Below are 24,952 nucleotides of genomic sequence, written 5' to 3'. Positions count from 1 at the left end.
TATTGGTAAAATGTTTATTTTCCCAGTCTTGGCCAAAATGATAATCTCACAAAGGCAGTAAAAAATCTCTCATGTATAAAACCAATACCAAAGATTTCCAGAATGTGTTCAAAAAGCTCTTGTTTTCATTACAGATGTTCCTTAAACATATCCAAAATCAGATGCAGGTGTGTATGCCAAACCCGGTCACCACAAAAGAAAAATAAATAGATTTTAAAGATGAAATATTTGACATAGTCTGCAAAACACAAAACTGTCCAAATTAGAAAAGTTGGCAGTCATCATTAAAACCCAATGTGTTCATGTTCAAGTATTTATTTTTTTTACTTTAAAATTAAATAGTGTTCAAAGATCAGCAGTTTCACATTCTTTGGTCTTTACTCAGTGTGCAGCACAGCTAGCTTGCTTTGCCCTCCTCTCCAGAACAAACAGCAGTAATGCCATCTTTCTACCTGCCAGTCATCAGGCTTTGATAGGGTTTGCCGATGGTTTCGGAACATAGCCATAAAGAAATGTAGCTGCAATCACTAACAATGCCCCAGCAAAAAATACACTAAGAAAGAAAGGAAAATGTTAGTAATGCCTTTATTTGGAGTAGTATTCATTTTTATGAGTGATTGCTCAGGCGACAAAGCATCTGCAAATACCTCTATTTTGCATAAAAAATCTGCATTTAAAATATCTGAATTGCACAATCATGTGAAAATTATTTTGTTTACATGTCTGCACGATCATTTTTCAATGCAGAATGAAGAGGTATTTTTGGGTGCTTTGATGCCTGTTTGACCATTTCCAACAGGTGTGCTATAACTTAGTGGCCATACACTGCCAGATTTTAGAAGCCAATTTAGCCTTCAGCCCGAGTCAACAGTTTATCTGCCCATGTATAGATTAGGTAGGTTTAAATACTTTGTTGGGATGAGGAACGCATTGGCTTGTCAATGTGGTCCTTGCTATTTTTGTGAGTGGCCCCAGGACCAAATGATAAGATCAGCCTAATATTGTGGATCTATGGGGGACCAAATCACTTGTTGCCAAATGAGAGGATCTTTCAATGTATGGCCAACTTTACACTTTCAAACTTGTAAAAGTGATCATGTTACTTTACCTTGTGGGAACAAAGTCCTTCAACCAGAAGTAGGAGATTAGTGTGGACAGAATGATTGAGATAGATGCTGCAAAGCTTTTTAAGATGTTATCAGCATATTTAATAACAGTGGCAACCACCAATCCGCCCAAAGCCTGCAGAGATTTAAATTAAAAAAATTACCAAATTTGGCAAAATTGGAGGTGACATTTTTAGAAACTCTATGGCCGAAAACACACGTGGTGATTGGTTGCCTGCGACTTGCTGTGACTTTTTAAAAGCCATAATTCAAAATCATAATAAAAACCATAATTGTGGTGACTAAATAACAATATACAATATATTAATGCAGTCACAGCAATGAATTGCGGGCCGTTTGTGCTATAATGATCAGTCGTCTCGATCCTGGCCAAAAGTTGTGCTGACCAATTGCAGAGTGTGTGTTCTCATTCGGTTGAAACTGGACTTACTGTACTTTAGCATTCCTTACATTTCCCATAATGTTACTCATTTACACTCAGTTAGAAACTCTAGCAATTCATGTTACTTATTTTATAGCACAGAATATCCTTCCTACTAGACAGATTTGTCTCTGTCAATGACTACAGCAATCTTTACCACCATCCCCTGGAAATCTACTTACACTAAATCTACAACAGCATATTCCATTAAACTGTTTGTGTGCATGTGCATGTGTTCTCATTTTCTAATTTAAAACAACTTGACAAGATAATATTTTACGGCAGCTTCAGTTCATTATCTGAAAATGTACTGTGTAATAAGACGCATTGGCAGATTCATTTTTTATTCTGGAAAGATCAGGTACCATACAACAAGATGACAGGATGCTCTTTTGAATCTGACCACTACTGAGCAAACATCCATGCCAAGATGTGCATGTAGTATAGTTGAAACTGACCAGACTTTGTAGGTACAGTATGTATGGCCATTTGCATAATGAGAGTTATCTGTAAATTAAATTGCAATTGCAAGCTAAATATCTGTCGTTTGCTGTTTCCTCCTCAGTTTGCCATACTACTGAAACAATTTATCAGAACAATCTATCGGAAATCAGCTCTCCTCTAACCAAGATACCTGCAATGCCTTGCACACTTCTGGTCTTCTTATTCACTTGGTAAGTCATTGTGGGGACTGGAATCCTGGCTGCAAGAGAGCTGACTACTAATGCAATGTTGCATAGTAACACTGAAAATTGGTAATAAATTAGAAAGTTGCTTAATATTACAGTTTCTTTCCTTATTTCAAAAAGCAGACTGCCTTTAAATGTGATTTCCAGATTCCCCACTAGAGGGCAACAGTTTGTCATCTGTCAGCCACAGCTCCACTGCAGAAAAACAGAACTGCTGCGTATTACCATGAAGTTGGCAGTCAGTGGGGCATACTTATCAAAGAGTGAAGTTAGAGATTACCACAGTCCACTAGAGTGAAATTCTGCCACTCCATTTATTTCTATGGCATTTTCAAAAGACTATTTATCAATGGGTAGAAGCGAAACTTCACCCTTTGATAAATATGCCTTTAAAAATCTCATAGAAATTAATGGAGAGTGGTGAAATTTCATACTAGTGTAAATAGTAAACAGTCCACTTGAAGGAACAGGAACACCAACATATGCAAGTATGTATGTACTGGCTCCATACACTCTTGTCCCCCCCCCCCCCCGGAATATCAGGATGTGCTTCCTCTTTATTTACACCCCTGATGACTAACAAGGAGAACATTAGGGATGCAAATATTTTGACTGTAACATGCATCCCCAAAGGGAATAACCACACAAAAACTGTTTTCTAAAATGCCCTTTAACTAAGATAAATAGAAAAATAAATTTGAAGTGTTACAACAATAATACAATCACAGCACCTACACTGGATGGGTCTTCCAGTTTTATGTACCCTCCCATATGGCATGTTTTAATAGGGGAATATTAGTTAATAGTTAATGTTATCATGCTCTAAAACTGGTAAAAAAGGCTTTCCTCTGGAAGATTACCTGCAGAACCACAACAGTCCATGTCAGATTATTGTATCCCTGGAAGAATCCCCCTTTAGAGACACGCTCTCCATCATAGATAAAAACTCCCATCAGACCAAATATCCATCCAAATAGCCCTGCAAATAAGATAGGAATATCAACATACCTAGTGAGAGGAAACACTGAAAAGTTTTAAGGATATAGGAGATTGTTCATTTGAATTTACAAGGTGGGAATTTGCATCAGCTCCATAAAGGGGCAACCAATCAGCAATAAGCACAGTGATGGCAACTATATCATTGGTTTATATTAGTTATGGCACTAACGGTAACTTGTGTCATACTATTATATAGGCCAGAGTGTTTTCAGTATGGAAGAAAGACCTTTGTTACAATGTATTTGTATTAACTTAATTTAATACAACTGTACAGTGGTTTGCAATGTAATATTAGGGACATTCACAACTTACCAAGCTGTATATTCCTTATCCACAGGGACTGCTTTGTTTCTTTTAGAATCTTTTCAAAATAGACCCCAGCAAAGCCACTGGAAAAACAAGCAGTGATGACAGCCATGAGGCCTACAAAGCCAGACCCCGTCGATACCTCTTTGTTATGAGTTTTTGAAGAATCGGCAGGCCACTAAACATGGGTTAGAATACATTGTAATGAGCTCTGGGGAGAGAACTCATCCCAAGTCACACATGTATCAGATACATACAAAGCATTTCCTAAAGCACCATAACATGTGGCCCTCTTCTAGTTGCAGGACAGATCTGGTTTGTTGGTAACAGCAAAATTACCATGCCTCCAAATCTCTTTTACTGGAAGCAAAAATCCATTCCTTTACTGCTAGTCCTTAAAATACAGCCATGGTGGAAAAGTGGCAACGTGAAAGAATAAAAATAATGAACTACTATCATGAAATAAATTTGCAGGAACATTTTATTTAATCCTAGCCTAAACCAGAATTATTTGTCACTGTAACTGGGAGAAATGAAGGAAGGGAAAATACTTTTTGAGAAGGGAGAGAGCTCAGAGGATAAATGAGCAGATTGCATAATTAAGGGGTGCGGCTCACATGCAGAACTGGGCTTTTAATGTTCTTTTATATACAGAAATAACAGAACAGGATTGGAGTTACACAAATATTTGTACTACTGTATGTACCCTAAAATTCAGGTATTAGGTTTAAATTACTTGGCCTTTATAATGCCCTTGATCCTTTATCTGGAAATTAGTAAAATGGAAATATGGAAAAGCCATCTCCCTTAGAGGCAACTTTTAATTTTAATAAGTGATTAATTACATTTTTTTTAAATGATTTGATTTTTATGCTTAATAATGCTTAATCCTACCTACCTATGCTGCATAAATCTATGTTGGTGGCAAAATAGAACTACTGGGTTTATCGTATGTTTAAATTATTCTTTGCAGAAGTAATATATGGTGATCCAAAATCTGGAAAGATCCTTGATCCAGAAAACCTCAGGTTCCAAGCATTCCTAAACCTAGTTCCTATTCTAGTGCTAACATCGTTGGCTAATCCTGCCATTCTGGCAAAACTGCGGAGTAAATGCCACTACAGGAGGCAGAGCTGGTAAAACAATATTAACTTGTCAATAAAGTTCCTCTCGGAAATGATAGGCTTCTCAGAAGGGGCTACACCATAAATGTTGTCAAAAGCAATACTTCCATATTTGAGAAAAAGAAGCCACAGTGCTTTTTGATATAGTGGTCAAACTGAACACCCATTTGTACCACATCCTCTTACCCAAAAATAAATCTTAATTGGTAGCAAAAAAAAACACAACACAACAGTGAGACCTAGCAATACATGTGATACATTGTCCACAAAATAAGAAGAAGGCTCTATTGTATATCTGGGATTTACCTGAACTAATGCTACACCAGCCATCAGTATGAGCAATGAAACCCACTGATGCTTTGTCAGTTTCTTCTGAAGCATAGACACAGAGAACAAGGCTGTTGTGAGGATTTTAAGTTGATATGTCACCTGAAACACAGAGTAACTATTAGAATACAAATGAAAAGTGACATCTCATTGGCATTACTGTCATTTCTGAATATATATTCATTAATAAATCAATACCTAATATCATTTATTTGAGTTCAATCTGTCTAAGGTTGGACTGCAAATTCAAATTCTATCCTGGTCCTTAAATAGTCAAAGTAAACCCTGTATCTTGCCCAAGATGTGCCAGCATAGTCCTATGCTTTGTGTGGGACTTATTACTGTATGTACCTTCTAAATATCCTGTATATTATGTGCCATGGCATATTTTATGGAGTGGGGTTGCATAGAACATAGAAACAGCACCCCTAATAGATATAAACAGAGTGCAGTTCTTCTGTAGTCTGCAGATTAAAAAGTAGACAACATTGCAGCCCTCACACATCTGCTGTGATATCTGGGCATACAGTAAAGATGGCCATTCACTGCCTGTGTATGGGGCACTCTGATGGACCTACCTGACTGATATCTGGCTGAAAAGTGGGCAGGTAACGATGGGATTGGTTTAAAACTCAGCTCATTGATGCTGTCTTTGCCCCGATGACCTTTATTCCTGTCATTGTCATCTAATTGTTTAGCCTTCAACAGAATATAGCCCACCTCATGGTGGACATAAATGGGAAAGATCTGCTCGTTTGGTGAAGCTGCCAAATGAGTGGATCTTTGAATGTATGGCTAGCTTAAGCTATATCACCAACCCAGAGAGAAGAATTCTGTATAATGAGCCACTCGTTACCTTAAAGCCTAACAATGACTATAGCGGGGGTAGGGAGCAGTCCCGGACTGGCAATCTGTGGGCAAATGTCAGAGGGGCTGCTGTAAGTTGCCATACCCAGTAACTATTTATTGGGCTGGTGGGGGGCTGTTTGGGCCTCTGTGTACTTGGAATGCCAAGGAATATTGTGAATTCCAGTCCTGCACCAATGGAGTTTACCTGGTAGCGAGTTATCTGATTTTACAGAGGACTTTCTCTGTGGACAGGTGATTTATTTGATTGTGCTTATACAAACAGGAAGCAGACTGTGACTTTCCTTTCAGTTTCAGATTTGACCCTGTATAGCACAAGAAATGTCTATATATATATATATATATATAAAAAACAAAATAAAGTCCAGACAACTTATCTTGTGAAGAAAACGAAAATTCTTTATCAAGCAAAAAATGCAAGAATATGCAACGTTTCGAAGCTCCCGCTTCTTTGTCAAGCAATCTAGTATACAATGTTCACACATCCTTAAAAAGGTTACAGCTGTAGACACACCCCCCTAGGGGGTGGTACAAATTAAACACAAATTAGTATATAGTATTTAGTATTTAACCCATTTGGGCATTATACATAGAAACAATCATAGAATTACTTAAATATGTCATACAAGATACACAAGCAATCTGTGTTACAAAGTATATGCTGAAAATATCACATTAATTCAAGGATGCATTTATGTCCCAACCTCTACTCTATATATGCCATAACCTCACTATATAAAGGCATGCAAGTCATACTCTCTGTTTAACCCTTTAGGGTATAATGTTTGCAAAGTATGTATCCAAAATTTCTCTCGTTTCTGGAGTTGTAGGAGTCTATTGCCCCCCCGACGTGGGGGGGCAATAGATTCCAACACAAGGAATCTGAGGGTTGCTACAGAATGTCGCGCCGAATGAAAATGAGCTGGAACTGGTAATTTGAGTACTTCCTTTCGAATTGTGGACTTATGCTGACTGATGCGATCACGTATGGGTTGAATTGTTTCACCAATGTAAGCTAAGCCACATGGGCATTTGAGCATGTAGACTACATACTCTGTATCGCATGTAAAATGTCCTCGTAGCTCAAATTTCCTCCCTGTTTGTGGGTGAGTGAACATATTGGTGCGAATCACACTGGAGCATTGATTGCACCTCCCACATGGAAACATACCATTCTTTAAGGGGCCCAAAACCCTCTGTGCCTGAACCTTCTGGGTGCCAAGGTCAGCCTTGACCAATCTATCTCTCAGGTTCCGTGTACGTTTATATGATAACAGTGGTGGTTCCTGAAAATCAGGAATGGTAGGATAATCTGGAGTATTGCATAATCTGGAGTATTGCAGGAAATTTGAGGGCATTTTGAACAAATGTTCCCTGGACATAATTACACTTACGATTGAGCACATACAGAAGGAACTACTCACGGTTACCGAACAAGTGAGTACACTTGAAACCCAAATTTCGCAGATAGCGAACCAGGAAGAGTGGGCGGCAACCAAATTACAGATTGACAACATCTCACAAAGGTTCCGGTTGGAGCTCGAGACCCGGAAGAGAGACAAGTTTCTGCGTGACGCGGAAGACTACAGTAGTGGGCGAGTATACCGGTGGACACCGGGACGTCCATACACCACTCCCTCCTACTTCCGGGGTCGCAAGACACAGGCGCGGGTGCCACGAGGGGCACGCCGCGAGGGACGGCAGGAGGCCGGACGCAGTAGTTCAGGGGAGACATCCTCGCAACGCGCATCGGATTCCTCCGGATCTTTTGCTTTTTTAGGCGACGACAGCGCTCCCTCAAGCAGCGGGGAACGCGAAGGAGGCGCCCCAGAACCCGGCGCGGCAGCTGCGACCAAACCACGACAGACGAGGGTCACTCACAAGGCGGCACCCAAGAAGGGACTTCAATCGTGATTAACATCTCTAAAAAGGTACTGTCACAATCTGAACTGAATTTGTTACAGAAGGGTTTATCTTTTTGTCCATCCTCTAAGCTGGATACCTTTTCGCTGGACATTGACCTGCAAAGGTTCTATAGACTCTTACGTTTAAAGGTTCAGTTCATGGATAAAGAAGTTAGAGGGACTAAGGCTGATATTGGAGCATTAACTCCACAACAATTTGATTTGTATAAAAAGAGCAAATACCTTCCCCCTACTTCTTTTCATCCAGTGGAAACTGTTATATCCCTTATGTCTAGGGATATTAATCAGTTCATACAAGATCCTAAGGGGCTTAGAAATATGCGGTATAATAACAACTTAACTCAAATTGAACGGGAGTCCCTTAAAGTGTTGATGGGAGATAAAGATGTGATATACAAACCAGCTGATAAGGGGGGAGCATTGGTTATCTTGGATAGGGAATACTATATACAGGAGATATTGAGCCAATTGAGTAATAGAGATACCTATATACAGCTTGATAAAGATCCCACTGTGTCAGGGAGCCGGGAGCTCCCTCCAGGGAGGTTGTCTGGATCAAGGAGGAAGCCCTCTTGAGGGAACAAGGTCGCGGTATCCAAAGGGTTAAACGGAGAATAGTCAGGATCAGGCAAGAGTTCACAGGCAGGCAGAATACAAACAAAGTCCAAAGTCCAGGCAAAGGGTCAGGATACAAGGCAGGAACAAGATTAGGCAATAAGGCACACAGGAAACCCAGGATATGCTTCAGGAAAGTAATCCTATTCTTGGGCGCCATTCTGGCGTCTAGTTGGCGTTTTTATTTTCAAATTTGGCGCCATTCTGACGTCATTGACGCTCTTGCGCCGACGTCGGCGCGCTGACGTCATCGCCCGGCGCCGCTACCCACGTGGCGGCCATGGGCGCCGCCATTTTGGGAGCGACGCCGGCGAAGATGGACGCGCCGCCCGGAGCTCCTGGGCCTGCTCCGGGCGGCGATCGTTACAGTACCCCCCCCCTCACGGGGGGCCTCTGGACCACCAGGACTTGGCTTCTGGGGAAACTTGGAATGGAACTCCCTCACCAGACGAGGAGTGTGAACATCACGGTGTCCTTCCCAGGAGCATTCTTCAGGGCCAAAGCCCTTCCACTGAATGAGGTACTGAAGGGACCCTCTGGAGATTCTGGAGTCTAGGATTTTCTCCACCTCGTACTCGAGTTGACCCTCCACTGAGATGGCAGGAGGAGGAGACTGACCGCCAGAGAACCGGTTGGTGATGGCGGGTTTCACCAGAGACACGTGGAACACGTTGGGGATTCTCATCTCTGGTGGAAGCTGGAGTCTGACAGCCACAGGGTTGATTATCTCCAAGATGGGAAATGGTCCCACGAATTTTGGACCCAACTTGGGAGATGGTATCTTCAACCGGATATTCCTGGAAGAGAGCCAGACATTATCACCCACCTTGTAGAGAGGAGAGGATCTTCGACGACGATCCGCGAAAGTCTTATGAACAAGAGCACTCTTCTCTAGGTTCAACTTGGTCGCAGCCCAAATAGCAGACATATGGGCTGCGGAGTCGTCAGCAGCCGGGACGTCAGATAGCACAAAGTCTTGGGGAAAAGCTTGAGGATGCTGACCATACACCGACATGAACGGAGACCTTCCTGTAGAGGAATGACAAGCATTATTATGAGCGAATTCCGCCCATGGGAGGAGATCAGACCAGTCATCCTGGCAGAGGGATACGTGGTTCCTCAGGAACTGCTCCAGGGCTTGGTTGACACGTTCAGCTGCCCCATTCGTTTGCGGGTGGTATGCAGATGAAAACTGAAGAACAATTCCCAGGTCTTTGCATAAGGAACGCCAGAACTTGGCAGTAAACTGGGTGCCTCTATCGGAGACGATCTCCACCGGGAAACCATGCAGGCGGAAGATGTACTGGATAAATAGCTGGGACAACTCCACCGCAGAGGGCAACTTCTTCAGAGGGATGAAATGGGCCATTTTGGAGAAGCGGTCAATAACAACCCAGATCACAGTATTCCCACCGGAGGGAGGAAGTTCGACAATAAAGTCCATAGAGAGGTGCGTCCATGGACGAGAGGGTATCGGCAAAGGCTGTAACAACCCACTGGGGCGGGAATGGCTAGGCTTAGAAGTGGCGCAGACATTACAAGCAGCCACAAAGTCCTTTACATCCTTGCGGATATCAGGCCACCAGACTAGGCGCCTCAAGAGTTCAAGGGTCTTAGCCGAACCAGGATGTCCAGCTTGCCTGGAGCAGTGGGTTTGTTGCAGGATGGCCAGGCGAAGTTCTGGAGGGACGAAGGCCATGCCAATCGGAGTATCTTGAGGAGCCGAGGACTGCCCAGCCAGAATCTGGTCGGCAAATTGGGGATACAGAGAGGCAATGATCTTGACTGGTGGAATGATTGGTTCCTGTCTCTCAGGGTCACGGTCCACCGGAGTGAAGCTACGAGTCAAGGCGTCGGCCTTCAGATTTTTGGAACCTGGGCGATAAGTCAAAACAAAGTTAAATCGGGAAAAGAAAAGGGCCCACCTGGCTTGTCTGGGATTTAGCCTCTTGAGGGACTGTATGAACTCCAGATTCTTGTGATCGGTGAAAATCTGGACAGGAATTTCAGAACCCTCCAGGAGGTGACGCCATTCTTCAAGGGCAAGCTTGACTGCCAAGAGTTCTCGATTCCCGACGTCATAGTTCTGCTCTGCGGATGAGAACTTCTTGGAGAAAAACGCACAGGGGTGCAATTTTCCATCAGAGGAATGTCTCTGAGACAGGATAGCTCCGGCTCCGACTTCAGAAGCATCAACTTCGATGCAGAAGGGTAGTGCAGGATTGGGATGTCGAAGAACAGGAGCGGATGTGAAGGCCTCTTTCAAGGACTGAAAGGCTTCTATAGCAGATGGAGGCCACAGGCTGGGTTTACCCCCTTTTCGGATGAGGGCCAGGATAGGTGCAATGCGGGAAGAGAACCCCCGGATGAACTGTCGATAATAATTAGCAAATCCGATGAATCTCTGGATTGCTTTGGTACTCAGTGGGAGAGGCCACTCCTGGATGGCCGACACTTTCACGGGGTCCATCTCAAATCCCTCTGGAGAGATAATGTATCCTAGGAAGGGGATCTTGGATACCTCGAAAACACACTTCTCCAACTTGGCGAAGAGAGAGTTCTTCCTCAGACGAGAGAGTACCTCCTTCACCTGGGAGCGATGACTTTCAAGGTCCTTGGAAAAGATCAGGATGTCGTCCAAGTATACGACTACGAACCTTCCTAGGAGATCTCGGAACACATCATTCACAAACTCCTGGAAGACGGCAGGGGCATTGCATAGGCCGAAGGGCATAACGAGATATTCATAGTGCCCATCCCGAGTGTTGAATGCCGTCTTCCATTCGTCACCCTCCCGGATGCGAATGAGGTTGTAGGCCCCCCGGAGATCCAACTTGGAGAAAATCTTTGCCCCTTTCAGCTGGTCAAAGAGCTCGGCAATCAGGGGCAGAGGGTATCTGTTTTTCACGGTGATCTTATTCAGACCCCGATAGTCTATACAAGGCCGAAGGCCTCCGTCCTTCTTCTCCACGAAGAAGAACCCAGCCCCTGCAGGAGAGGTAGAAGGGCGGATAAACCCCCGCTGGAGATTTTCTTGGATGTACTCCTTCATAGCGGTAGTCTCTGCAGGAGAGAGAGGGTAGGTGCGCCCTCTGGGGGGCATAGCTCCAGGCAGGAGTTCAACCGGACAGTCGTAGGAGCGATGTGGGGGAAGGAACTCTGCAGACTTTTTACAAAACACATCGGAAAATCCCTTGTAAGTGGAGGGCAAAGTCTTTAATTCCGCAGAGGAGACATTCACCTTCTCGAGGGGTTTTGGCGGAAGGCAATGTTGCAGGCAAAATAAACTCCAACGAGAGATCTGCCCAGTGGACCAGTCTATGGTGGGGTTATGCAGACGTAACCATGGAAGACCCAATATCACTGGAGTAGAAGGACAGGGGATGATGAAGAATGAAAGTTTTTCTTGATGCAGCGCCCCAACTTGTACAGATAGTTCCGCCGTGAACTTTGTGACGAATTCAAACTCCAGGGGTTTGTCATCTATGGCAGTAATTCGCAGGGGAGAAGACAATGGAAGCAGAGGAATCTTCATGCGTTCGGCAAAAAAGGCATCCATGAAATTGCCATCCGCTCCGGAGTCGAGGAAGGCCCTTTCGAAGATAGACTTACTTGCCAGGTGAATCTGCAAAGGAAGGAGAAGCCTGCGTGAATTTTCTTGATACTTCTCCAGAGAACCTCGAGTGATGCCCCCTACATGAGAAACCTGAGACATACCTCGGGGTACAAAACTCTTGGCTTTGGCAGGACAGGCGTTGGCAAAATGGGAATGCCCACCACAGTATAAACAGAGACCTGCCATACGTCTTCGGAGTCTTTCCTGCTCGGAGAGGCGAGTCTTTCCTACTTGCATGGGTTCCTCCAAGGGAGATGTCGACACATGGGTCACAGGAACAGCGGGTGTTTGCAGAATCGGCCTTTGAAAGCGAGGGGCCAACATGGGAGAAAATCGTCTACTGCGCTCTCTCTCCACCTGGTGCTCTCTGAGACGAGTGTCCACCTTAATGGATAGAGCGATCAACCCTTCCAGGGTGTCAGGAGTCTCTCTGGAGACGAGATCATCTTTGATGCGGATGGATAGGCCTTGGTAGTATACAGCCTTGTAAGCGTCATCACACCAGGAAGTCTCCGCCATCAGTGTTCGGAAGTCTATAGCATACTCATTGACACTGCGGCTTCCTTGACGGAGCTGCAAGAGACGGGCAGGGGCGTTCGTAACCCGACCTGGAGCATCAAAGACTATACGAAAAGCTTGGAGAAAGTCTTTAACATCAAAAGTCAGCGGGGAATTCTTCTCCCAAAGAGACGTTGCCCACTCCAGTGGCTTGCCTTCCAATCGAGACATCACATACCCCACCTTGGAACGCTCGCTTGGAAACTGTGTGGGTTGGAACTCAAATTGAATTTGGCATTGCGTGGCAAATCCCCTGCAAGCTTGTGGGTCCCCACTGAAACGAGGGGGAGGTGGAATGCGAGGCTCACCTTTCGAGTAGCTTGTGTTCGTGGGGGCTGCCGCCATGGGGGGATCCCCAGTAGGTGGAGCAGTGGAGGACGCAGAAGGCACTTGAGCTAGCAGGACATCGAGTGCTTGCCCAATGCGAACCTGCTGGTTTTCGTAGTCCTCCATGCGGGATGCCAGTCCGCGGAGCGCTCGTCCGACATGAGGTGTGGCTTCCTCAGAAGGATCCATGGCCCAAGAATAATGTCAGGGAGCCGGGAGCTCCCTCCAGGGAGGTTGTCTGGATCAAGGAGGAAGCCCTCTTGAGGGAACAAGGTCGCGGTATCCAAAGGGTTAAACGGAGAATAGTCAGGATCAGGCAAGAGTTCACAGGCAGGCAGAATACAAACAAAGTCCAAAGTCCAGGCAAAGGGTCAGGATACAAGGCAGGAACAAGATTAGGCAATAAGGCACACAGGAAACCCAGGATATGCTTCAGGAAAGTAATCCTATTCTTGGGCGCCATTCTGGCGTCTAGTTGGCGTTTTTATTTTCAAATTTGGCGCCATTCTGACGTCATTGACGCTCTTGCGCCGACGTCGGCGCGCTGACGTCATCGCCCGGCGCCGCTACCCACGTGGCGGCCATGGGCGCCGCCATTTTGGGAGCGACGCCGGCGAAGATGGACGCGCCGCCCGGAGCTCCTGGGCCTGCTCCGGGCGGCGATCGTTACACACTGATGAAATTACTGGCTTAATATCTGAAGTATTGTCTCGCTATCATGAACAGGGTGTAGTGACTGATAGTTTGAAGGATTACCTTACAAAAGAATTTCCATGTATACCAGTGCTCTACACCCTCCCCAAGATACACAAGAATCTTCAATCCCCTCCAGGACGTCCCATAGTGGCCGGCGTTAATTCGGTCTTATCCCCGTTATCAATCTTCTTGGATAAAGTACTAGCGCCTTTTGTCCAGTGTGGTGAGTCATATGTTAAAGATACATCTCATTTTTTACGCCTAATTGGGGATATAGACTTGGGAGAAGGTACTGTGCTATTGGCAGCATTTGATGTTAATAGCCTGTACACTTCAATTCCGCATGATTTGGGCTCACAGGCAGTACGATTAACCCTCGAGGGTACACAGTACAATACGGCGGAGATTAACCTTTTCATGGAACTACTGGCCCTGGTTTTGCATAAAAATTATTTCTTGTTTCAAGATACTTTTTTTCTACAAGTGCAGGGGACCGCTATGGGATCCAACGTCGCCCCCACCTATGCCAACATATTTATGAATTACTTTGAACACAATTTTGTCTACAACAATGAATTATACAAAAAACATTGTTTAAGATGGTGGCGCTATATCGATGATTTGTTGGTATTATGGGGGGGTGACGTTGGATCCCTCTTGGAGTTCAAATTACATATAGACACATGTGTTCCCACTATAGGATTTACCCTCACTCATAGTGAGGAAAGAGTGACATTTCTAGATACCAGTGTGTATCGCAAGGGCAGACAACTATACACGGACCTATATGTTAAATCTACAGATCGCAACAACTTATTATGCTTTGACAGTGCACACCCGAGGGCTAACATTTCCTCTCTCCCCAGATCTCAAATGTTGCGTGTTAAACGCATAGTTACAGAGGAGGAACAGCTCAATACACGTTTGGATGAGATGACCATGAAGTTTACACAGAGGGGCTATCCCAGACAGATACTTGATCAGGAGGTAGCCAGAGTGAAGGAATTGGATCGCACCTCTATCATACAGGACAGAACACGTGATATAACTAAAAAAACACGCATACCATTTGTACATACATATCATCCGTGTACTCGTAAAATTCATCACATTATTTACAAGCACTGGCCTTTATTACGTAAAGCCTATCCTACCATTCCTGATTTTCAGGAACCACCACTGTTATCATATAAACGTACACGGAACCTGAGAGATAGATTGGTCAAGGCTGACCTTGGCACCCAGAAGGTTCAGGCACAGAGGGTTTTGGGCCCCTTAAAGAATGGTATGTTTCCATGTGGGAGGTGCAATCAATGCTCCAGTGTGATTCGCACCAATATGTTCACTCACCCACAAACAGGGAGGAAATTTGAGCTACGAGGACATTTTACATGCGATACAGAGTATGTAGTCTACATGCTCAAATGCCCATGTGGCTTAGCTTACATTGGTGAAACAATTCAACCCATACGTGATCGCATCAGTCAGCATAAGTCCACAATTCGAAAGGAAGTACTCAAATTACCAGTTCCAGCTCATTTTCATTCGGCGCGACATTCTGTAGCAACCCTCAGATTCCTTGTGTTGGAATCTATTGCCCCCCCACGTCGGGGGGGCAATAGACTCCTACAACTCCAGAAACGAGAGAAATTTTGGATACATACTTTGCAAACATTATACCCTAAAGGGTTAAACAGAGAGTATGACTTGCATGCCTTTATATAGTGAGGTTATGGCATATATAGAGTAGAGGTTGGGACATAAATGCATCCTTGAATTAATGTGATATTTTCAGCATATACTTTGTAGCACAGATTGCTTGTGTATCTTGTATGACATATTTAAGTAATTCTATGATTGTTTCTATGTATAATGCCCAAATGGGTTAAATACTAAATACTATATACTAATTTGTGTTTAATTTGTACCACCCCCTAGGGGGGTGTGTCTACAGCTGTAACCTTTTTAAGGATGTGTGAACATTGTATACTAGATTGCTTGACAAAGAAGCGGGAGCTTCGAAACGTTGCATATTCTTGCATTTTTTGCTTGATAAAGAATTTTCGTTTTCTTCACAAGATAAGTTGTCTGGACTTTATTTTGTTTTTTATACATTGTGTCCTTGAGTGGACTAAGTCACAGACCGGTGCACACTCCACTCCACTTTGTTTTGATATATATATATATATATATATATATATATATATATATATATATATGCAAATTATCGACCTGGAGCACTACTTATATATATCAAATGCCTAGGTGCAGGTTATATGGTAAATACAAAAATAACAAATGAACCGCACTCTGGGTCTTTTCCAAGTGAAAAAATTGCTGTTTATTCCTTGTAAAATGTATAATTAAGCAATAGAATTCTTAATGAATCAGATGAAAATTAAGCGTAGGACTGGCCAGATATGGGATAACTTTGACATAGTTGGCCAGCTTAAATATATTGCAATATATGGACAAACAATCCCTGTTTTGTTTAAAGGATAAGGCATTTTTCAGTAGCAGTATGCACAAAATGTCTCTGTCTTAAATATATTGATAATGGGTTGAGTGCAGAGAACCTCTTGTATTTGTGTGTGTGTATATATATATATATATATATATATATATATATATATATATATAGTGAACACAAGGATTGCGCACTCACAGGGTTTTAGTGAAAAAACAAAAAAATGTTTTATTATTAAGCCTCAACGTTTTGATCCCCCACAGGGATCCTTTGTTTTTTTCAGCTCAGTCCATCCGATCCAAGAGATCGGTATATAATGAGAAGTGGCACAAGTAACCTTAGCTTACGTGTGGGAGTGTTTAAGTGCAAAGGTTTCATTATGTGTGGTACCCTAATTTTAGGAACACACTTTACGTACCCACATACGGGCAAGCGATATGAAGTTAAGCAACGCATGACCCGTGAATCCACATTGGTTGTATACATAATTAAATGTCCATGTGGTCTGCTTTATTGTGGTGAGACAATTGAAGAATGGGCATGCACTGGGCAAGCATTAGGGCAGCGTTAGACCCAGAATGGGCTAGGAATAGAAACAAGGATGACCGGAAGCAAGATATAGCCCAACAGCCGGTAGCCAAACATTGGGCGGAGGCCAAGCATAGTGCCTCCTCCTTTAGATGCATGCCAATAGAGCAGGTACAAATACACCCAAGAGGAGGAGATGTAAGAAAAATGCTCCTGAAGAGGGAGGCCTTTTGTATTTATGAGCTTAATTGTGTCTCACCAAAAGGTATGAATGGCCAGGTCAATATGGGTTGTTTTCTGACTTAAATATGTGAATCCAAAAGTTGTCTCTATAAAGCCAACAAGAAAGATCAGTTGGAGCTTTGACAGTCTCTTTTTACATTTTTCTATATACAGTATATTCAGTGGTTTTACAGTGAAAGGAAATGTTTTATACATTATAGATACAAATTAGTTACAATTTTGTTTCTTTTTTTCCATTAGGATAATTTTGTAACACATGGATTCTATCTAAACACTGTAGCACAAGCTAAAGAAACACATTGGTGACATCTAGTGGCCAAAATGAATTTTATAAGTACACATAAGTTTTACACTGTTTTTATCACAAAATGTTTTGAAATTGTCTTGTACAAAAGTTTTTATACATTTATGATATTTATGATGTACAGGGGATGAGTGTTTTTGTAAAAGTGACACTATCAAGATAAAAGTATTTTTTATGACACTAGGGTAAAGAAGGTCACAATGGGTTAAATCCCTTGACTAATAAGTTTTGGACAACAAGCACTGATTGGTGAATTTGAATTTAAATATGTAAGGCTATTTATGATTGGCCGAAATGTTATTGTATCATCCTTGAGAAAGGTCCCAGCAGGGACCGAAACGTTGAATACTGATGCAACGAAAATAAAAGAGAATTGTTTTTTATATATGGGAGTGCTGGTTCTCTTGAATATTAGGTTATAGATATCTTAAACCTTGCACCCCGGCTATACAAGCCTTAACAGTGTGCCTTGGAGTGCGGATACTCACTGGACTGTGATATATATATATATATATAAAACATTTTTTTCTTAATTAAAACAAGAGGCAAAAAATATGCACAAGCCTTATTCATTGAACTAATGTAGAAAAATGGGGTATACTGTCCCTTTAACTAACCAAAGGCTACAGCGTGGCTGAATGAATGACCTGTTTTGAATGTATCCATGTTTGCACTGTGAGTACAGTAAAACAGGAGTAACTGGTGAAACAGCTACAGGCTGCATTTAATTAGTAGGGCTGAAATGAAATATTATATGCCTATATGTAGTCTATACTGATTGCTGCAGATTTCAAAAGATCAAAAAAGGCAGCAATAATTCCTTAATGCCAACTGGACTGCCGTGAACATCAATTGAAGGTATTTATTAAAGCATTAGAGTATCTGCCTGTAATCCTTATTATCCTCTAATGGAACAGCAATACAGACACACAATGATGTGCCCCTCTCAGTGGCTATTGTTACAGTTTAGGTTCTATCAACAATTAATTGAATACAAATGACATACATCTATGCAACCTTTTGAAATACACTTATACCAGATAACAAATGTGACCTCTTCGTTGAATGTGAGAGTATATTTAATATTTTCAGTCACATGGTATTAGTATAACTTTTTTGCTTGTCTCTGTTCGTCATAATTTATTTAAACCAATTTCTCTTTGTATTCTCAAATTTGACCATATCCTGTTACTCTCGATGTTATTCACCCCTTAAGGGGGACCCGTTACCCAAAAAAATTATTCCAAATCCTATTTTATCACGTTAGTCAAGCAAAATTAACTTCAACTACACTGTATAAATTATTTTAATCTTGTTTTCTTTGGTCTGGGAATTCATAAATACAGCAAGCAGGCAGGAGCCATTTTGTGGACACTGTTATTTAGGCAAGACTTGCATCATCTCAGAATCTTCTTTGTGCACCAGAATGGGGGACCTGATGTCCATCCCCATGCACTGGTTACACATTAAAATGGTTAAGAGAACTGGAGGAATGTGGGGAGTGCAGTGACATATAGGAAGTGCTGAATGGAAAATGAAAGTAATTGCCTGCCCTGCCTCTATGCCTAAGGCATATTTGATTGACAGCTGAGATTCTTAAAAAAGATTACAACAGCTATGAATGCTTTAATAAAAAAAAAAAGAATTTGGATTTCATGTTTAACTTGAAATGGACTTTTATTAAACAGCTTTTTATGTCTGGGTGACAGGTCCACTTTAAAAAATCTACTTAGTGCCTTCATATTTTCTCCTTCCTCCTTTTTCCAGGATAGTCTCATCTCATAGGCTCATCCCCTCTTTGTTTGTAGTTTTCCTTTTCATTACTATCCCAGCTCACCATTTTTATAGAATACCACTTTTTTCTGTTCTCCCTCTTAGCACCATTATTTACCACTTATTTTATTCTTTTGCACCCATCTGTGTCTTTCTTCACTTATTCCTGCATCTAATTTTTTGTGTTTTCCACAAGTGCTTCCTTGTCATGGGTTGGGCTACACTACACATTCAGTCAGAGATGACAGAAAAGTATGGTCACATTCCCAAGATGCCCAGTACCTGATAAGTGGCTGCATCGAGGTTGGACAGTGCTACGTATAGAAGATTATTCTGCAGGGTGTAAATCCCTGAAGGTATTGCTAGCTTCAGAGTGTCCATCAGTTTGTTGATTATTTCATCGTGCAGCACTCTTTTCACAGATCTGAGGTTATAATCTATAAAGCAAAGGCAATGATGAAACAACATCAAGAGCAGGATTCTTGTCTGGTATTTTTATAGCTCCAACCCATAAACACAGCACTGCACCAGTGAAGTTTACAATCTAAGGTTTATCATGATGCATTCCTATAAACTGTATATCTCCCAACCCAGAATCAGCTCGGCTAAAGGTATCACAAGAGTAATGGCACCCAGTCTCCCAGGTGACTTCTAGAAATAGCTCCTCTATTCTATGCCAATGCAAATCACTGGTATGTGCTGGATCGTATATTGATCAAAAATACAAACTGATGCATATGCATGCAATGCAAAGCTATCACATGCTGAACATGGCACTTACCATTGACATAGAATGAAAGGGGGGAGATTTTTATTGTTTTATCCCCTTGGATGTTATTTGTAAATATAATTATAATTGAAAGCAGTACCTGTCTGTCCCTTGCTATTCTCAAAATTGGTAGCTCTGACTTTTGAAACAATGTAACAGTAACCAATGGAGTAATGTTGCTGGCATGCTAGGGCTTTGTTTCGCTCCTTTTCACATTGAGGGGGTTATGTATCAAAAGTCAAATTTTAGAGTAATGTGAATTTTTTGAAACTCAAATAAATTTGATTTTATTCACACTTCTAATGCTATGTTATTTACGAAAAAAATTAAAAAGTCTAAATTCAATTGCATAGTCCTGACCCGAAAACTGGAATCGAATTTGAATTGAGTTTTCCTCCCAAAAAATCGATGACTTTTGTGCGTCAAATTTTTTTTGACGTGCTAGCTATTTTTGCTGCACAACTTTTTTATACCGCGTGACATTATTTTCTCTAATTTTAGTTTGTGGATCCATCACTTCACTATGGCACAGGTGAGGGAGTAGTTGCATTACATTGTGAACCTATGGGATGTTGGGAAATTGTTTATCAGGGTAATATGTTTTCCTTTTAAGAAAGAAAAACACTTCTGCAGTATTTGTTTCTTGAAGGTCAGAGTTCAGAGTTTATGCACCTTTTCTATACTGTATATGCCTAACTCAATGAGCTCATGTCAAAAAGGGCAGTATATTTTTCCTTTAAGCTCAAAACTTGTGGGACCATATGTACTTACTGTTTTCTTTATAAACAAGCAGAATGCAGGCCATAATCTTCAACACTTCTGCTGCGACCACAGCTGTGGACGGTAAGTACTGTGGCCCTTCTTCCTTCAGCGTACGGGAGTAGCGCATTGTTAACACTAAACTTGTGGTCTGGAGTACCAATATACCCAAAGATATGTACTTTATGTGGGATGCCATGGTGGGAGCTGACTCATTCTGAAAGAAAAAAAATAAACAAGACTCAAAGGCCTAGTTTGAAAACACTGAGGGGCAAATTCACTAACAGGCGAAAATTCGCCAGCGATGGCTTTGCGCATATAGCAACACTTCGCCAGGCCTAAATTTGCCTGGACAACGCTAATTCACGAAGATCCGAAGTTGCGCACAGGATACCAAACACTGGCGTAATTACGCTCAGCAGTTCGAAGTTACGCTAGCGTTGGCTAATTAGCATATGGCATGCAGTTAAAGTACAATGGCCGTATATGCTGCAGCAAATACATTACACTACACAAGGCCAGGGAACCTTAATAAAGTTATATAAAAGTTGTTATAATGCCCTACACATGTGCCCACAGTATAGTTTAGGTGCCATATGTTAGCAAATGTAGGGGGGAAGGAGGATACCCGAAAAAAAAATTTACAATCTTTTTCAGTCTATCACCCTTTAAATAGGAAAAAACACCAGCGTTTTTTGGGACTTAGAAAAATTTTAAACTTTTTTTTGAGGAACTCCTATCTACTCTATTGCACTTCGCCTGGTCTGAGGTGGCGAAGGCAAGTCTGGCGATAGAGGTAAGGTTCAGTAAAATCAAAAACTTAGTGAATGAGTTAGAGTGTGAAGTTGCGGCAGAATATATCTCCTTGGCCAGCTACCGTTAGTAAATTGGCGAAGTGCTGAAATAACGTCACTCTGGCGAATTATCGCCAGCTTTAGTCACTTCCCCCTTTAGTGAATCTGCCCCTAGATGTCTATGAAGTTTCATCCATCCAGATCATGATATACAGCATCTAGAGATTTTAAGTTTTAAAGGAACAGCTCAGTGTAAAATAAAAACTAGATAAATAGGCTGTGCAAAATAAAAAATATTTCTAAAATAGTAAAATGTAAGATATATAAAGGCTGGAGTGACAGGAAACACAGAGTTGTCAATTCAGATATACAATAAGTATATACATATACAATCACTTATGTAATTTTGGGGCCCTGCCCCCCCCAATAAAAAATGTACACCCCTCCCCCTGGAAATCACAGGTGACCTGTCACATGCTCAAAATCACAGGTCACTAGTAATGAGCGCCGGCTAAATTTTTCGCTACAAAAAAGTTGGCAGACAAAAAAAAAAGTCGCATAACAAAAAAGCCCTAATGTATTTGGGCAAAAAAGTCGCCTTAAGGAAAAAATGGCCATTGATATTAATGCAGTTGGATCGGAAAAAAAATTTCGTGCATAAAATTTCTTTTGGCGCCTATTGACTTCAATGCTATTCGCGAATTATTTGCAGTGATGCGAAACGGGACATATCCGCTCATTGCTACAGGTCACCAGTGATTTCACATGCATCGCAGATTACCCTCAGCCCCCTGTCAGTCAGTGTCATCTCTGCCCCTCTATAGTTACACCACTGTTTCTCATGCAACATACAGAATTACAAGTACTTTTGTGATTGCTCTATAAAAACAAGACAATAAATGGATTAATACATACAGATTCTGTGTTTACAGGCTCATTGCTTGTAGCTTTGACAGTCCCAGGCTCTGTTGCTTCATTCACTTTTTCCATGACAGACATTATGAATATTTCGAAGCTAAACACATTCCAAAATTTCTGCTGTATCTACAGAAAGTCAGTTGCGCCTTGGCTAATATTATTTTCTTTAACACAGTAAAATTGTCCACGAAGTGAAACTGAACACAGATACGCAGTCTCTGATGCAAATCTATAAGTATACTGTCCTGTATGGCAAACAAAATCTTCAGCCAACAATGAATTCATTCACAGGGCGCATCACCCCCTAGTTCTGTGTTGACTTCTCTGGAAAGAAACGGGAATCTGAAGTTTCATGCAATTGAGGACGCACTGTTCCAGGATGCTTCTCGATTTATCCGTGTGTGCGGGTAGGAAAGAAGCCAGTCCAAACAGAGGCTCTCATTGTATGCAATTGCACAAAGTCAATAGCAGAAAGGAAAGGTTCCAAAGCTTGAGAGTGTACCTTTCTTTACATACATAGCTATTCAAATATCAGATCTTGTTACGGATATTCTAACTGGTATCCACTCCCGTAAAGCAGAAGCAAGAGTATTTTATATACATTATTCAACTTGAAAGGGCACATGCTTATTGTAGGAGTGTACTAGACATTGTAGGTGTGTACTAATGGCCTTTATTTGTAGCACAGTCAAAGGTAGACTGTAAAGAAAACCCTCATTCACACAAGTTAGGGAGCACTGGCAGGCACAGGATACTAATAAGCCCTGTCCTTGGCCCCTGCCCTAAATATTATATACAGTATTTGTAGTTACATTCTATACAATATATTGTTTTATGAGCTTCCTTGTACAGGTATAGGATCCCTTATCCAGAAACCCGATATCCAGAAAGCTCGGAATTACGGAATGGCTGTCTCCCATTGACTCCATTTTATCCAAATAATCCAAATTTTAAAAAATGTCCTTTTTCTCTGTAATAATAAAACAGGAGCTTGTACTTGATCACAACTAAAATATAATTTATCCTTATTGGAAGCAAAACCAGCCTATTGGGTTTATTTAATATTTAAATGAACTTCTAGTATACTTAAGGCATGAAGACCCAAATTACAGAAAGATCCGTTATCCGGAAACCCCGAGGTCCCGAGCATTCTGGATAGCGGTTCCCATACCTGTAGTTTATATGCATGTTGTAACCACCTGCCATCATTTTTAAATAAACTTTTCATGAATTCTAGATTAAACAAACAGATTGCAAACAAGAGATACCTTGGTTTAACTTTCATTTGCTTTTTTTAAGACCTCAAGTTGTAAAACAGGGTATAACATAATATATAATATATGGAATGCTTGAATTCTTGAGTTTTCTAGATAATGTTTTTCATATAATATGGCTCACCACACTAAAGAATATTAAAGCATTAAAAAAGCCCTTATAATATGGCATTTACACTGATAGTTTAGCTGGCAGCAAGAACAAAGTATTATATTTTTATTACTATCAGAGGTCTTCTGAATTTTAATATGTGTTTAATATGAATATAATTACATGAACTGTGCAGTGTGTAGATACCCAAAAAATATGAGTAGTACTTGCACAGCTTTTTGGCTGCCATGGCCATGGCTTCATCCTCCAATTTTATAGGTGTCAGTGGCCACTAATAGTAAGGTAACCCCACAAAACCATTTATTTTTAAAACATTTATATTGTGCACATATGGCATTTAAAAGCAAAAATGTTTTTTATTTTTATAAAGTTTCCTCAACATTTAGGGACCCCAAAATAAAAAATAATAATATTATGGATGAGGCTTTGGACCCCGTAAACAAACTGATATTGTTTTTTGCATTGGTAAAACACCACCAATACCATTTATATTTGGAGGCAGGTATCACAGAATATTCAGTAAGGGTAAATATGACATTCTATTCGAATCTACGAAATAGCATTTGTTTACTTAAGATACTAGATTTTGCAAATCACTTTCATTCTGTATTAAAAATTGTTCCGTACGAGTCACAATTTTTTTTGATATAAAAAACAACACATAAAGTATTTTATGAACCAGATATTTAAAATATATTTAATATGGCTGGGAGACAGTAAATAAAGTATAAAGTAATAGTAAAGGACAATTGGCTGATCACTTCCCAGCTGTCAAACAGGGATTTATTCACTGGTCCAGGTCTTCCCCAAATCATAACCAAAATTGCTTGTACATATATGGAACTGCATGTAGTCCTGGGTAGTACATGTTTCATAAAGTTGACTTGGGGGGGGCAAGGTATGACTGGGGGGGGTGATTCTCAATATGGTGTCACTGGAGAGGACTCTGACTGGTATCACTGGGGACACACCATCTACACGTAACAGGCATCACTGGGAGGGTAGACTCTCTACCAGGCAATGTCTGGACACATGGGAATGGTATCACTGGGTGGTTAGGTTGGGGTGATGTCTACCAGGTATTGTTGGGGTGGGGGAGTCTCTGCCAGGTATGACTGTCAAGGGATAGTGGCTGACAAAAGGAGGACACCTAATCATCCCAGGGTGTCAGGTAAGTAAATACAATCACATGGGTTTGCCTAACTTTTGGCAACCCCAAGAAAAAAACATTTTTCGTTCTCTTTTAAAAGCTTAACAGAATCAGCGATCACAACAAGTAAATTTAATTAGCAGCTCCATCCAGTGGAAGAACTGCAAATTTTATAGTTTACACCTGTACACAGTGTATGTAATTTAACACTCCACCTTTAGGTAGGTAGAATTAAAATTTGCAGTGCAATGCCTGCCTTTCCTA

At 41.5% G+C, this 24,952-nt stretch overlaps 1 protein-coding gene across 1 annotated transcript; it reads right to left on the bottom strand.

Annotated features, from left to right (window-relative positions):
* LOC121393332 (UDP-N-acetylglucosamine transporter-like) lies at positions 1-22,929 on the bottom strand. The gene is made up of 8 exons (XM_041561545.1): positions 22,150-22,929; positions 20,453-20,657; positions 19,195-19,349; positions 4,973-5,095; positions 3,549-3,720; positions 3,098-3,216; positions 1,109-1,242; positions 1-553 (listed from the first exon to the last, which is right to left on the bottom strand). Exons 1-8 carry the CDS (start codon positions 22,231-22,233, stop codon positions 463-465), a joined length of 1,083 nt encoding a protein of 360 aa, XP_041417479.1. The 5' UTR covers positions 22,234-22,929; the 3' UTR covers positions 1-462.
* Between the last annotated feature and the right edge of the window lie 2,023 nt (positions 22,930-24,952).

Source organism: Xenopus laevis, chromosome 4S (assembly GCF_017654675.1).
Source record: "Xenopus laevis strain J_2021 chromosome 4S, Xenopus_laevis_v10.1, whole genome shotgun sequence".
Taxonomy (NCBI): domain Eukaryota; kingdom Metazoa; phylum Chordata; class Amphibia; order Anura; family Pipidae; genus Xenopus; species Xenopus laevis.
This window is presented reverse-complemented; position numbering and strand designations above follow the sequence as displayed.

What these genes read in the sequence shown, in the direction of transcription:
- LOC121393332 (XM_041561545.1), bottom strand. Translation starts at nt 22,233, where the DNA reads ATGTCTGTCATGGAAAAAGTGAATGAAGCAACAGAGCCTGGGACTGTC. An exon ending in GATAAGGAATATACAGCTTG is followed by an intron (nt 3,217 to 3,548) that starts GTAAGTTGTGAA and finishes TCTTATTTGCAG; the next exon opens with GGCTATTTGGATGGATATTT. An exon ending in GGACTGTTGTGGTTCTGCAG is followed by an intron (nt 1,243 to 3,097) that starts GTAATCTTCCAG and finishes AAATCTCTGCAG; the next exon opens with GCTTTGGGCGGATTGGTGGT.